At 37.3% G+C, this 15,073-nt stretch overlaps 1 protein-coding gene across 2 annotated transcripts in view; it reads left to right on the plus strand.

The window, feature by feature from the left end:
- fam114a1 (family with sequence similarity 114 member A1) overlaps nt 1–15,073 on the plus strand; it is a 71,771-nt gene that overhangs the window by 8,393 nt on the left and 48,305 nt on the right. For both annotated transcript variants that reach the window (XM_039751296.1, XM_039751297.1), the window contains one exon: nt 5,404–5,517. In XM_039751296.1, coding sequence (XP_039607230.1) covers nt 5,404–5,517 — 114 coding nt within the window. The remainder of the gene's footprint in view (nt 1–5,403; nt 5,518–15,073) is intronic.

Raw genomic sequence — 15,073 nt, forward strand, 5'->3', positions numbered from 1 at the left:
CGGGCGACATTCAGTGTCAAAGCAGTACTACTGTTTCTGTGCGGTTTTCCTTTCTTTTTCATATTCGCATCCATGCTGTGGGTTTTATCAAATACATCGAAATTAACTGCATATCATTACAAATTTAACGCACTTGATTGTAATCAGACTTTAACGATATAATGGTGCACAGAATGACCAAAATATTCCAACTGCCATGGATCCTTTAGTGTTGTTAGAAGACATCATAAATGGAATAATTAGAAGTGAGCACATAATTACAGATCATACTGACTTGTTGTCCCATAATGATGGCTGGCTTCTAAGTCAATTTAGATTTTCAACAGCTATCCTCTTGGAACTGTGTGCTGTTAGAATACTACGATGTATAGTTGATATTTTTTATAACGAAATGCATTAAGGTATGTCTATTACATTTTACAGATAAATTGTTAACTTCATTTAAATAATGTATACTGTTAATATTACTGTTACTGCCTTGCAGTAAGAGAGTCAAGTCCCGGTTGTACCCTGCCTGGAGTTTGCATGTTTTCCTGGTGGGTTTCCTCTGTGTGCTTCAGTTTCCTTCCAAAAGCATGCAGGTTAGGGGTATGGCTAAATTGACACTACTAGTGTAAGTGTGTGCTCATATTAACACTGCGATGAGCCAGCTACCCGTCCTGGGATTGTTCCCGCCTTGCGCCCGATGCTTGCTGGAGCAGGCGTGACCCTGGATTGATGGATGGAATGAATAATTAAACATGTATAATGAAGAGTTTTCAATGTTCCTTAAAAGTTTTGAAGAATCGCCATTCTAAGCTTACAGCTGGTTTTACATTTATTATTACTCGCTTATTGTGTAGCAATTGGTTACGTGGAGAAAGAAAACAGAAGGACAGGAATTGGGGTGGTATGTTTGACAGAGACAGTACTGCTGCAATAAACATTTCCATCCAGGGTCCATCCCAGCAAGCATTGTGTGTGAGGTAGGAATAATCCCTGGGCAGGGCACCAGTTCTTTGCTCCTGCCATGCCACCGTGTCCCCTCATGTTTAATATATAGGTATGCTTTAATGCATTCCATCATGAAAATGATTTCAAGTATGTATCTTAGTATTCTAAAATGTTCAGAGAGCTGTAACATCATGAATGTAATATATTCTGGTGCCTGCGAACTTCTGTCTGTGTAAGAGAAAGCATGTTTAAGAAGCATGTAGCGATTAACGACTGGGTCAGGGAAAACACTTAGAATACAAACCATTTAATGTGCACTTCTGTTACGATGGAATTTGAGAAACTCTAGTAAATTAAACATCAATTTTAAATTAAAGTTCACAATATTCTACTTTAATGACAAAATAAACTATGATATTAAAGTGGAAATTTTGAGATTAAAGTCAACTTTTTGACTTTAATCTCGACATAGACCTTTTTTCAGATGGTAGGCTATGATTTGACTTTTCACGGTAACTTTGATATGTAACCACTTCTTTGTTATTTTGGGCACCATGCAACTTTCTGAACTTGAACTTTTGAGTGCCTCCGCCACACTGTACCACTCCATCAGTTTCTTTTTTTTTTTTTGCTTATATCACTGCTTAAGCCACTAATAGTACATTTTTTTTCCTTGCCTACACTTCACTGAGCAGGACCTCCATTTCATATTCACTGAAATTGTTCTTTTTTACACATGCTTTTGCCATTGTCTTTTAATCAAACACAGAATGGAAACAGCTATTTATATTGATTTGCATATTCAAATAGGCATAATTCTGTGAGGAGTCGGGGTGGTGCTGTAGGTGTGTGCATGTGCATTAACATGCACTTTGAATGGAATTTATAAAAATAAAGTGGATAGAACTTTGCTTGCACAAAGTTTTATGCATCTGAATTTTTTTATGCGTACGCTCATTTCTAGTTTTGTCTGTGTACCATGTTTTAACATGAATTTGAATTCTACGCAAGTTATTATATCTGAGGCCCCAGCATATTGCACAGGAAAATGTAAGACCAACTGTTTGAATATTAAAACTTGGTCAAAACTGGATTATGAAGCAGGATAATGAGCACACTAGGAAATTTGAAATTGAATAGGTGAAAAACAATAATTCAATTTCACTTAAATGTTAACTCTTTTACAACCATCTGTTAGACTTGTGACCAAAACTTGATTATGTAAGCACTCACACTACCAATCAGTTTGCTATAACAATTCACTTGTATTTTCTTACTGTTCTTAGTTCTGCCTGATGTATATTATATGGGTAAATCAAATATTTAGTTGTATTTGCATTTATATTTAAGATTGGAAAGGTTTTGTAGTTATTTTTATTTTCAATTTAAAATGTATATTTTATAATTTTACAGATAATTTATGGCTTTGTCTGTACACGATAAGTACAACACATGTGTAGCTGAAAACATTAAATTAGTAGGTCCATATATTTAATACAAATATGTTTAAATAAAATTTATTTACAGTGCAAATTGTGAAAACAACTTGAAATACATACAGCACAATATTTACATTATATGTGTGTAAGTGTACTCATTACAGTTTGCTTATTTAATCATTATTCAAGACAGATACTGAGAAATTAAAGGAGACATTGCTGCCGTCGCAATTGTACTCTGGAAGAAGGACAAGAACATGTTTTGTTTACCAGAGTACTGCAGTTTACTTAACAATTGGCAATGTGAAAGGCAAAAGAATGTCTTTATTTTGGGATACTTGTACTGTATGTATTTGTTGTTTCATTTTTAATATACATTTTATATTTGTTGTAATTTTTTAAATTTGTACTTTACTGACTCAAATTCTTTTCAAGAACTGCTCTTATTAAGCACTGGAAACATACTTCAAGTTAATGTCAACCCAGCCTATGATTAATTTCCCACAGTATAAAATCTCTGAAAAGGTTAAGGTAAATTAAACCACCATTTTGAAACAGTCCATGGCTAGTAATTAATTGCTGCAATATAATTTTAGAAGTCATTCTCGCCTTGAGCTAGCTCATTTTGTAACTTGATGAAATGCCATGCTCTAGTTGCAATAAAAATAACTTATTGAAAAATTTTGCAACCCTTTAAGAAATTCTAACATTCAAAAAACTTGTGTTAAAAGATACCACCAGTTTCTCTCCGATCTTAAAAATGTACTCTGTTATGTTAGCGGCATAATGCTGGGTTTTGGAAGTCATAAGCAATAGGTTCACTACTACAACTCAATGCATCCCCTTGTGATGATGCAGGTCTGCTCCATGCTCCCACTTCCTTTTTGGGTGCTCTTTTGAACCCGACACTGTCGGTAATGTAACCGGATGAGCTGGACAATGAGGACACCAAAGGAAGCAAGGGGAAATGTGCAAAACGGCAAAAGTGCTTTTATTACAAACGAAAAAAAAAAACAAAACAGTGTCCAAATTAAGTGCAATACATGAAAATGTCCATAAATAAATAAATAATCAATAAAACTAGGATTACAAAGTGGAGGTTAAAATCCAATAAATAAATCTATTAAAACGAGGTTAAAACAGTTGCTGGAAGCAGTCCTTTAAAAACAAAACCCGGTGCCGCCTTCAGCAGGGGAGTTGCCCTACCTGCAGCTGACCATCTCCTTCTAGTCTGGTCACTTTTTGGTCCCTGGCTCTGTGGGCTATCACCAGACTGAGACAGGGGATGCCCAGTGACCGGGTGCTCACGCTGAGGCTTCCATCTCCCAAGTCTCCGACTCCCGCTGCTTTCTGCAGCAAGCCAACCACCTTCCGGTCACTCCTGCTCCTCTAAAGCGCTCAGCAGGAGCAACCACTTCTTGCTGCCCCTGAGTGTCAGCCTAACACTCCTGAGGGGCTCTCCTCACAGCTGCCTGCTCATATCAGAGTCTGCACTTGCTTGCTCACTCACTCACCGGCTTTCAGCTTCCAGCTTTCTCTTCTTCCTCCTCAAACCTCTGTTCACTTTTCCGATCTTTCTTCTCCCCCTCCGCACTTGCGCTTCTCCTTTTTAAAAATGGGGACGTGGCACAGGTGTGGCAATTAGCAGCTCCCAGCATCAATTACTGATATGGACAATTCCTCACTTGTGCACTTAAGTGAGGAAACTCCTGGAACACGTCGCGTCTGAGAACCGCTCCGACCACACTACTATCCCCCATCTATAGGCCGCGAGTGCTGTGATTATTTATTTAAAAATTGGCCTTTTCTTCTACGTCGTGGACCAGCTATACCACACCCCTGCACTAGTTAAAACACTCTTGTCTTAACTACAGTTACTCTGCCCATCTTGTGGTCTGCAGTGAGATGGGCAAAGTTGGAATGGAAAGTCACTTCACACATTTAGACTAAAATGTAGTAGTGCATGTGCCATCTCACTGCTCCACAGAGTGTCTCCACTTGCAAACAATTGCTTGTTCACTGGAGTATTACTAATACTTAATGCTACTAAGAGAAGAAGCAACCATTTGAAGTGTTACTCTGCATATTCGAATCAGTGTTTTTGATTATTCTTTGCATATTTAGCCATTGACTTAGCAAATTAATATTTTAGACATTAAAACTGTCAGAATATCTGTACTGAATGCCATTTTATAAATCTGCATAACCCTGAGCACGGTTATGGGGGGCTGGAGTCTGTTGCAGCAGGCATAGCGTGCAAAGCAGGGACAGTCCCCTGGACAGGGTGAACACACTCACACATGCACAATAGGGCCAGTTTAGTCTTGCTAGTCCACCTTAACTTCATGCCTTTGTACTGAGGGAGAGAACCAGAGCACACAGAGGAAGCCCACACAGATGTGGGGAGACCTGGTTCATGCAGGGAGGACCTGGGAACCTGAACCCTGGTATCCTTACCGTGAGGCAGAAGTACTATCAATGCACTATTGGAAGGTTACACTGTAGTGCTTTCATATAAAGGGAACTGATGTATTAAGTTTCCTTTTTATTAACCATTACAGAATGTTGGGTATATTTTATTAAGTTATGTTGTAAAACAGTATATTGTACACTAGCAGGGGTTCCTGTGCAAGCCAAGTTGGGGCACCAATTAAAATTTATGATGAAACAAAGCCTATAGTCTTCCTCGGTACAAATGGCGGATCTGTGCAAAATTTGGGAGAGATAGGTTTAATGTTGTGGATTTGCATACAGGGTAAACACAAATGTTCACCTTTATATATTAGATATGCCAAATTGAAAAGCAATGTTCTTATAATCCTCCATATATTTTCTGTTAGCATTATCTGTACATAAAACAAAATTTAATATTTTACAGATGAAATCACATAATTTATTGTAGTACTGCTCTGTTGATAATATGTTAACCTTATGTTTTTGTATATTCTCTTTCTTTTTTTATAGTAACACTTGAGATATTTATTACTAATTCCTAACATGCTGTATTTTCTGTATTTTGACATTGGTACAGGGCATGGAATAACTGCTGTAAAAGAGAAAGCGGGGGCTACCCTCAGAAAACAGAACATCTCTTCTTTAGCAGAGGAAAGTAAAGAGCATGAAATAAATCAGACTGTAGAATCAGGTAATAAACATTTTTGAAATTGTCATATCTTATGTAGCTCATATTCAAAAAGTTAAACGTTTGGTTGAAGAACTTCAAAGGTTTTGGATTTTGTGCGTTTGTTTGCTAAATATGAATATGGATGACTGGAAGGATGGATGGATGGATAGATAGCAATTGATTCGTACCCTGGGGGGATTTTTGCTTTTTGCTGAGAAGGAAGTACATAAATATTATAACAAAGAACAAACCCCCTCTGACATACACACCTGAATTACTGAAAGGAAAGAAAGCTAAAAAGAAAGAAAACTTCTGACTCAACTAAAGATAAAAAGAGCAATCACAGTTACACTGAGGCATTATAAAGGTATATTTTCGTTGGTATAAAAGAGACACAGTATTGTTTCTTCACACATTGCTGCTGAATAATTTGCTGGCTGAAAATTCTCAATGAAGGTGTGTCAGGGAGAGGATGTGCAGAATTATTCATAATGGCTCTCTGGATTCTAAAATGTGATTTTATTTTGTTTTATGTTTACTTATAAATGTTTCATTTATGTGAAACAGGATTCAATGCATTTATGTAAAACAGCATTTGAATGCAAGTCTTCTTCAATTAGGTGTTAAGTCTCAACTTAATGAGGATGTTTGCATTCAGCTAGAAGATATCTGGGATAGAAGCCTTAGTAATAGTTACTTCATTTTAATAGTACAAAGGCAAGTTTAGAGAGGGATATTAAATCATGGGGGACTTTAATTACCAAAATATGTACTGGAATAACCTTACAAATACTTTTTAGAAAGAGTTTTAGACATAAACACTTTTTTTTTAACATAGAAAGTTAAATCACAAATATGGGGCAAACCTGTTAAGATTTAGTATTCTTTATCAATCAGGATAGGACTCAGGGGGAGATGTAATTGAAATCTAGGATCTATCCATCCATCCATCCATTTTCTAACCCGCTGAATCCGAATACAGGGTCACGGGGGTCTGCTGGAGCCAATCCCAGCCAACACAGGGCACAAGGCAGGAACCAATCCTGGGCAGGGTGCCAACCCACCGCAGGACACACACAAACACTCCCACACACCAAGGCCAATTTAGAATCGCCAATCCACCTAACCTGCATGTCTTTGGATTGTGGGAGGAAACCGGAGCGCCCGGAGGAAACCCACGCAGACACGGGAGAACATGCAAACTCCACGCAGGGAGGACCCGGGAAGCGAACCCGGGTCTCCTAACTGCGAGGCAGCAGCGCTACCACTGCGCCACCGTGCCGCCCCATCTAGGATCTAGTGATCATAAAATAATACACTTCACAGTGTTTTGGCTGAGTGCATATTCAAAAAATAAAACAGGTAAGTTTAATTGTATTAGGGCAAATAATGAGCAGGTATGGTAAAGCCTAAGTAAGATAAATTGGGATAGGCTTTTAAGTGTGAAGACAGTTAAGAAGATGTGTGTTAGGATTAAAAATGTTTCACATATAAAGCAAGACAAGTCTTAGAAGCAGTAAGAAAGAGAACTCCGTGGTGGAAAATAAGCAGCTAAAACAGTTGCAAAGTAGAGAACATTTAAGTCTAAAGAACTAATATCTTAAGCACTAATCATTAGGCATATAAGAGAATCAGAGCAACAGTTAAAAAGGATATCAGGAAAGCTGTATATGAATATTGCAAATGCTCAGAATATGTATTTTTGGAAGTTTGCAAGTGTGAAGATATCGATAACCTTCCAAATGTAATAGGTACTAGAGACTAGGTACTTAGTGATTTGGGCATTGTAGAGGGGCAAGTAATGCTTTAATTAAATATACTGAAATCTAGAAAATCACTATGACCAGATAACATTTATTCTAGAGTGCTTAAGGAAGTAAGTGAGTAAATATATAAACCCTTGACACATACTGTATTTTTCAAAAATCTTTACACACTAGGGAAATTGTTAATGACTGGAAGCCAGTGTTTGCCTTTTGAATAAAAAGAGTGGTCACAATGGTATATCAGCAAATAGTTCATATGAATTCAGACAAGGTAGGTGTGTTACACTAATAGGCTGAAACTCTATGAGGAAACATACGATCAGAGAAGTGCATATGATATTATTCATCTTAATTTTCAAAACATTTTTGATGTGATGACACATAAAAGGTTAGTGACCAAACTAAAAATAAATGGGAAATTAAGGGTGTGAAGTGTAGGTGAGCACAAAACTTACCTAAAAAGAGGAAGCAAAGGGTTATGGTGAGAGGATTTTTTTTTTATAAATGGGTGATGTTAAAAATAGTGTCCCTCAAAAAACAGTTCTGGGGCCAATGCTCTAATTAATATAAATAAACAACATAGATAAGAATATAAACACCAATTTGATTAAGTTTGCAGATGATACCAAACTAGCTGGAAGGGCAGATAATGAATGATTAATTGTTACAGAGGGACATGGACAGCGTACATGCTTGGGCAGACTTGTGGCAGATAAAATGTAATGTAAGTAATTGTAAGGTAGCACACATAGGAAGTTTAAGTGTTAGATCTGAATACACAAAGGAAGGTTTGAAAATTGAAAGTGCACCCCTTATAAGAAGGATGTAGAAGTCATATTGGAATTGCCATTATCTATATCAAGACAGTCTACAGAAGCAATCAAGAAAGCTAACAGGATGCAAGGTTTTATAGCACGATATGTGGAATACGAGGGGGGACCCATTGGCGGAAATACACTTATCTAACCGTTTGTTCCATTGTTCGAAACATTTTTTAAATTCGTCTGAAGTAATGCCCATTTAATGCTCTGGTCATTTCTTGTTTTACCTCTTTGACGTCAGCAAAACGCCTTCCTTTCAAGTCATTTTTCATCGGAGGGAACAAAAAGAAATCACACGGAGTTAAATCCGGTGAGTAGGGTGGGTGGTTCAGGGTTTTCATACCGTTTCAATAACAATAGTTTCTGCAACACTTTTTTCAAGAAGAAAACAAAATTTCACTGCCGCTCGTTGCTCACGATAATCGGCCATCATAAAAAAACGACGCTTACACAAAACTACTTTTACAAAATTCACTGAACACAAGCACAACCTTCCAGACTAATGGCACTTGGCAGACTGACTTGTGAGGAGTGTAACTAGATCGCCCTAGCGGCCCAACCACGTACTACAAGTACCATCCTAACAACAACAAAATTCCTGTTATTTTTGGGTCCCCCCTCGTACAAGTCAAAGGAGGTTATGCTTAAAATTTTATAATGTACTAGTGATTCCTCATCTGGAGCACTGTAGTCACCATACTACAAAAAAACGTACCAAGGATAGATAAGGTTCAGAGAAAAGCATCTAGGCTGATTCCCGGACTGAGTATTATAAGCTATGAGAAGAGATTAAAGGAGTTAAACCTTTTCAGAAATTATGAGGTGATATAATTGAAGTGCTTAAAATTCTGAAAGGAAATTAGTACAGTGGATTGAGGATAAATGCTTCAAGAAGAACACAGGGATAAAAATTGCACAAATGTTATACAAGTTTTTCTTGACACTGTAGTAAAACATAAAGAAGCTAATAAAGTGTCTGGGGCACCCAAAGGTAAACCCCATACGTTATAAAGAGTGCAAAAGGCCTCAAAAATATGTATATTAATGCAAAGTCGAGACCAGTCCCATTTTGTTGGTTAAGTCTGCCCGAAGATGGCGGTGGTTCTGTTTATGGTGGTTTCTTGGAAAAAGAGGCGGACACAGATGGGCTGGCCCCGCAATTGACGTCATCGATGGTGGCACATCAATATTCCTTTCTGGCAAAGGGAAAGAAGAAGAGATACCATTATTGCTTAGCACCCTCGGTTGGTCCAGGGTAATATTGTCATCATCTAAGCCCGTAATTTGTTCCCTAAGTGCACGCATGTGACAACACAAAGAACTATTGACACATGGAATAAATTACCAAGTAGTGTAGTAGCGAGTAGGACCATAGAGAATTTCAAAGCTTGGCTTGATAGGTGAATAAGATTGGCGAGCTTGTTGTGCCTAATGACCTGTTCTTGTCACAGTTGTTCTAATCTTCTAGAAATTTAGCTGTATCAAAACATTTTTTTTAATAATTGACAATTACTTTGATTATTATCTGCTTTAAATGTATTTAGAATAGTGAGGTTTAGTAGCATGTAGATTATAAATTATGCATGTCACTTGTGTTTTAATGCCATGGCAACTGGTTTCTTGCTATAAGTTTCATTGTAACTAAAAGGCCTTTACTGCTAGAAGGAAAATTTCCTATTTGCAACATTAGTTATATAGGAAAGATCATAAAAGGGTATTCAGACCATTATGTTCATGCTAGCTAATAATCAAGGTGTCCCAATCTCTTAATCCAAATAATTTAAAAAAATCTTTTTAATGTCTCACTTTGACCCACATAACTTCTTTCTTTCTTCCAGATTCCCTCATCGCTCGCTTTGCGTGAAGAAGTACTTTGGTTTTTGGCCTGAGTACACCCTTAAATTTACATTAGTGTCCTTGAGTGTGTGAATTTCTATTTAACTAAAACCAATTTGTATTTGCTTTTAAGAAGCATGAACATTTAAATTATTCTCCCAGGTATCATTTTATAATTTTGTCTAGGAATGGTGCTTGGTGCAGATTCTGCCTTCCTACAGCATGGGGCCATATTAGCTTGATGACCAGTACTGCAAGCACTATTTAAGGTTCATTCTTATTAGTGCATTATAAAATCTAAATGTAACATCTGTTGATTTATATTCAGCAGTTGTTTTAGTATAACCTAATGTTGGCTAAGTTAAAGCAGAGACAGTCAGATATATAAATGAGAGTAATAAATAACAAAATATAATAATCAGAAGGGTACAGAGTGTGGAAGATAAACATTCAAAATAATAGGGGCAAAAGAATAAACTGTATAGCCTTCTTGGTCTAACTAAACAAAAGTCAATATGTGCCTATCTGTTATGGAAGCTGGCCCAGTTTTCTACCTTTGTTTATTCCCTACTACTCACTCCCTACTTTCTTCTTGTTTGTTTAGCTTCTCTTACTCCCACCAGCTGTACCCTTACCATCACCTCCCTACTCCAAGTACAGCTGGCATGTGGTCTGTAGGGCATTTTAGGGTCTTGCCTGCACATGCTTCCAGGTAAAGCCCAGCTACTACTTTTGAGGTCAAGAAGGAGTGAGGAACTCCTGACAGCGTTTTTGAAGAACTCCCTTTAAAGGCACCAAGTTTCCCTGCATTCAGGCACTGTATCCTTCTAGTAAAGTACCAGGTAGAGAACAATTGTCCATCATACTGGGAAGCAGGGAGAAATATATTATGTGAAGAATCAACCTGATGTTACTTATTAGTATGGAGTGCTTCAGGTATACTCCATCATTGTTCTCCTTTCTGGGTATATTGGTGCCCCAGAAGTCACTTATTCTTTGGCTCAATGCACAATACTAGGGCATACCCCCCCTTTTTATGGTGGCCTGTTGTTACTGACTATGACAGCATTGCAAGTGTATCAGCTAGCCGGGCATCTTATTGTCTGATTCCTGTCCTGTATGCTACCAGCATAATATCCTCTCAGTCCATTTAGGGTCTTCTTTTACACTAACATTTTATTAGCACATTTTCTGTAGTATGGAAGTGTTCAAATGCTGCAATTATTGTCATATTTTTATAATGGGAATTATTTTACAATATGCACTGTTCAGTAATAAGCATTTGTAAACCTGTTTAAGATACTATACTTATATAATATGTTTTATGTTTATTGCACTACAACTATAGTCAGCACTTTAATCCACTTATTAGCTGTCAGGTAGTATGATGTTCAGAGTAATACTAAGCTAGCAAGTCAACTGCAAAGGCATTGTTTAAGTGAAGAGACAATAAAGAATTATGTATTACATACATTTATACAGGGAATCCAGGTGAATCTTATGTGAAAATGTTTTATTGTATTCATAAATTTGTCCATTGATTTTTGGAAGCATGTTTTTTATCCTTTATTTGCTTCTCAAATCTATTTAACTGGCTCTGTGAACATATATTAAAGCATATAAATGCATGGTTTGAGGGATTAAACTGTATATGCTTAAATTGCATAGCACACAGTCACTTTAGGTTTGTTCACATTTTTGCCTTTACCTTTGTTTTTTTTTCTGAAACAGCATAATAGAAGTAATAGTTGGCAAACCAGTAAAACCAATTATTTTCTATGTCCCTTGTTTAAATCACAGCATACCAGCACAGTGTGTTTAAAAAAAAAAAACAAAAGTGACATACTGCATTTTTTCTGCACATAGACGCTCATAAAACCCAGCATTATGCACATTAGTGTATTTCTTCTCACTGTAAAGCACACAACATAGGAAGCATGTTCTTGCTGTTGCCTAGCAACTGCTATTTCCTGTTTTCTGCAGGTGGTTTTCTTAGCACATGCATACTTCAAGTAACATGGAAAACAGTTGTTGCAGTTGTTATGATTGCCATAATAAGTGGCAAAGTTGGCATTTTACTACCAAACAATAACACCACATATGACACAACTCAACAAAATATATATGTTATATCTCAGAGAGATGGGAAGATATTTTATGAAAACATTTTGGAGAACTAAACATAGTCAAAATAGTGTGTTGGGTTTGAACACCAAAAGTCTAATCAATCTTTCACAAATCCTAATCACTAACCAACAATCAAAGTTGAAACAGCAGTAAGTACAGAAACAAATGTAATAGTATAAAAAAAGATTTCATTGATCCAAATCTCAGATATATTGGATTTGTATGTCTCAAATTAAATTCTGTTGCATGTCATGACATCAGAGGTCACACTTTCACTGAGGCTCAGGTAAGAATCACCATAGCAGCAGAACGCATCAAACTGTTGGCAATCATGCAAAAACAAAAAAGTGTTGCAATATAATGAAATTCAGAAACCTTCAATCGAAGAGAAGTTGGAAATTAATTATACAGGGTAACGGACCTTTGAAGGTATATAAATAATGTCTGTAAAGGAAAGGAATAATAAATTAACAAAACTATAAATCATAACAGTCTGTACCTGAGATGATTCCAATGATTTTCCCACTAAAGACCTTTATATAAACATAAAATGACAGGCAGGCAAATGCAGAAATAGTGCATTAAAGTGCAATAAGTCAAAGCACAATAAAAATATGCAGAAAATGCACCTGCAGTGACACGCATCTCAGCATATGCATAGGTGTGAATAAGGCCTTAAGGAAACTGAGTATGATCTATAGGGGGATTTAGTGTTATATATATGTTCGCTTTCCGGGTCCTCCCAGCATGGAGTTTGCATGTTCTCCCCGTGTCTGCGTGGGTTTCCTCCAGGCGCTCCATTTTCTTCCCACAGACATGCCGGTTAGGTGGATTGGCGATTCTAAATTGGCCCTTGTGTGTGCTTGGTGTGCGAGTGTGTTTGTGTGTGTCCTGTGGTGGGTTGGCACCCTGCCCGGGATTGGTTCCTGCCTTGTGCCCTGTGTTGGCTGGGATTGGCTCCAGCAGACCCCCGTGACCCTGTGTTCGGATTCAGCGCGTTTGAAAATGGATGGGTGGATATATATATATACAGTATATGGAAGAGAAGGTCTGTAATACGGTTTGCATATTTGCAGCTGGAGATCCACAAAGGGAGAAAATGAATCACGTATCAAAAGTAGTTTTTTATTCCTGCGCTTTCAACCCCTGCCATCATCAGGGTCTTCATCAGAGGATAATGCTTAGACTTACAAGGCAATATATAGCAAAAAAATTACGTGGGGAGGTGGCTAAGTCAGTGTGGTCAGGAGGGGGGTATTGGGTGTGGATTTCCAGCTACAAATATATATATATATTATATAAATTTATATATATATTGTGGACCACCGGGACACATACAGCAGCCCTAACCATACACAGACAGGTAGAGACACAAATTCAGCACAGAAAGCATTTATTTAAAGCTGGGGAAGTGCTTCTTCCTCGTTCCCCAAAGTACAGCACAGTACATAGAGCACAATTCACAAAACAGGGAAACTTTCTTCCCTTCCAATTCACAGTCTTTCCGTCTCCACTCCTCCCTCACAAGCGTTGTCCTTCTTCCTTCCTACTCTGGCTCTATGAATTGAGCGAGGTGGCTCCTTTTATTTTGGCCCTGGGAGTGTTCCAGGTGGCTCATTACTTGGTCCTGGAATCATATATATGTGTACTAGGAGGTTACCCCCTGCTCACTTCGCTCACCAACCCCCATGGCCTGCGCTACGCGCCAGCCACCTCGTGTCTCTGCCGCTCGTGTTGTGAAGAGGGGGGATTAATGCACCTCATGGAGAGGTGGTCGCTCCTCTGAAACCCCCGGTGACACAATAAGAAACAAATAGGTTTTTTTTTTTACCTTCTCTTTGTTCGTTCAGCTGCTGGCTTGCTGCTGCTGCGGTGCTGCATGAGCTGCATCTCACACAGCACTTCAAACATTTAAAAGCCTGTATGGCAGCTGTCTTTGTCATCTACTCTTTGTCTTTTATTTCCGGCACCCGGGGGGGTGCAGTGAGTGTGTACGCCTGATGAGGCCAGAATCGGGGCGAAACATGTGTCGCGTACTCTTTGCATTATTTGACAGTAAAACTATTTCAATATATACTGTATATATATACACACGCACACATACACACATATATATATATATATATATATATATATATATATATATATATATATACACACACACACATACATTCTTTGGGGTGTGAGCAACTGTTGCTGGGGGTGGCAGAATCCATCAAGGAAGAAAAATGAAAAACATTATTTGTACAAAATCTTAATTTATTTATCCATTCCTAAATAATTAAATGGGCAGGCTATTTCGTATCAGTGGAATACGCTGTTTGTTAAAACGTATGACTCCCGCTCTTATGTGCAAGTCTGCGTGCATATTATGAACTATCATATCTGTTCAAGTTCTATTTAAATTTTAAATATAAGGAATTTTTATTTAGTCGACAGAAATATCTTTGGTAGTAATGTAAGTTAAATGTAGGCATCATTGCATACATTTTTCTTCATCATACAAATGTAAAGAGTAAATTCGCCTTACATTCCAACCAAAGATATTTGTGTCGACTAAATCAGGGTGTCAAACTCAATTGCACTGGGGGCAAAAATCCAAAACACACTTTAGGTCGCAGGCCGAACAGGATAAACATTTATTGAACACACTAAAACTAAACTTTTAAAACTTTAAAACTTTTAAAACTTAACTTTTTTGAATATAAATATGAATAAAAACAGACAGGAATATTATTCCTGAATAAATCAACTCAAACCTTAAATTGATTATAATATTTTGCTCTCCATAAAAATATATCCTGTCTAAATTATACAAGTTAGAAATAAAGTAAACGTTAAAAGAACAAACATTCAAATTTCTTTACTCTTATGTAATTTTATATAAAAAATAAACTTAGATTTTAAATATCCCAAAAGATTTTGCTCTCCATAAAAATATATCCTGTCAAAATTATACAAATTCAAATATGAACATGCTGCATAACAAAACCTGGAAATATAAATAAAATGTGTTCTTTTCAGCAA

Source organism: Polypterus senegalus, chromosome 4, assembly GCF_016835505.1.
Source record: "Polypterus senegalus isolate Bchr_013 chromosome 4, ASM1683550v1, whole genome shotgun sequence".
Taxonomy (NCBI): Eukaryota; Metazoa; Chordata; class Cladistia; order Polypteriformes; family Polypteridae; genus Polypterus; species Polypterus senegalus.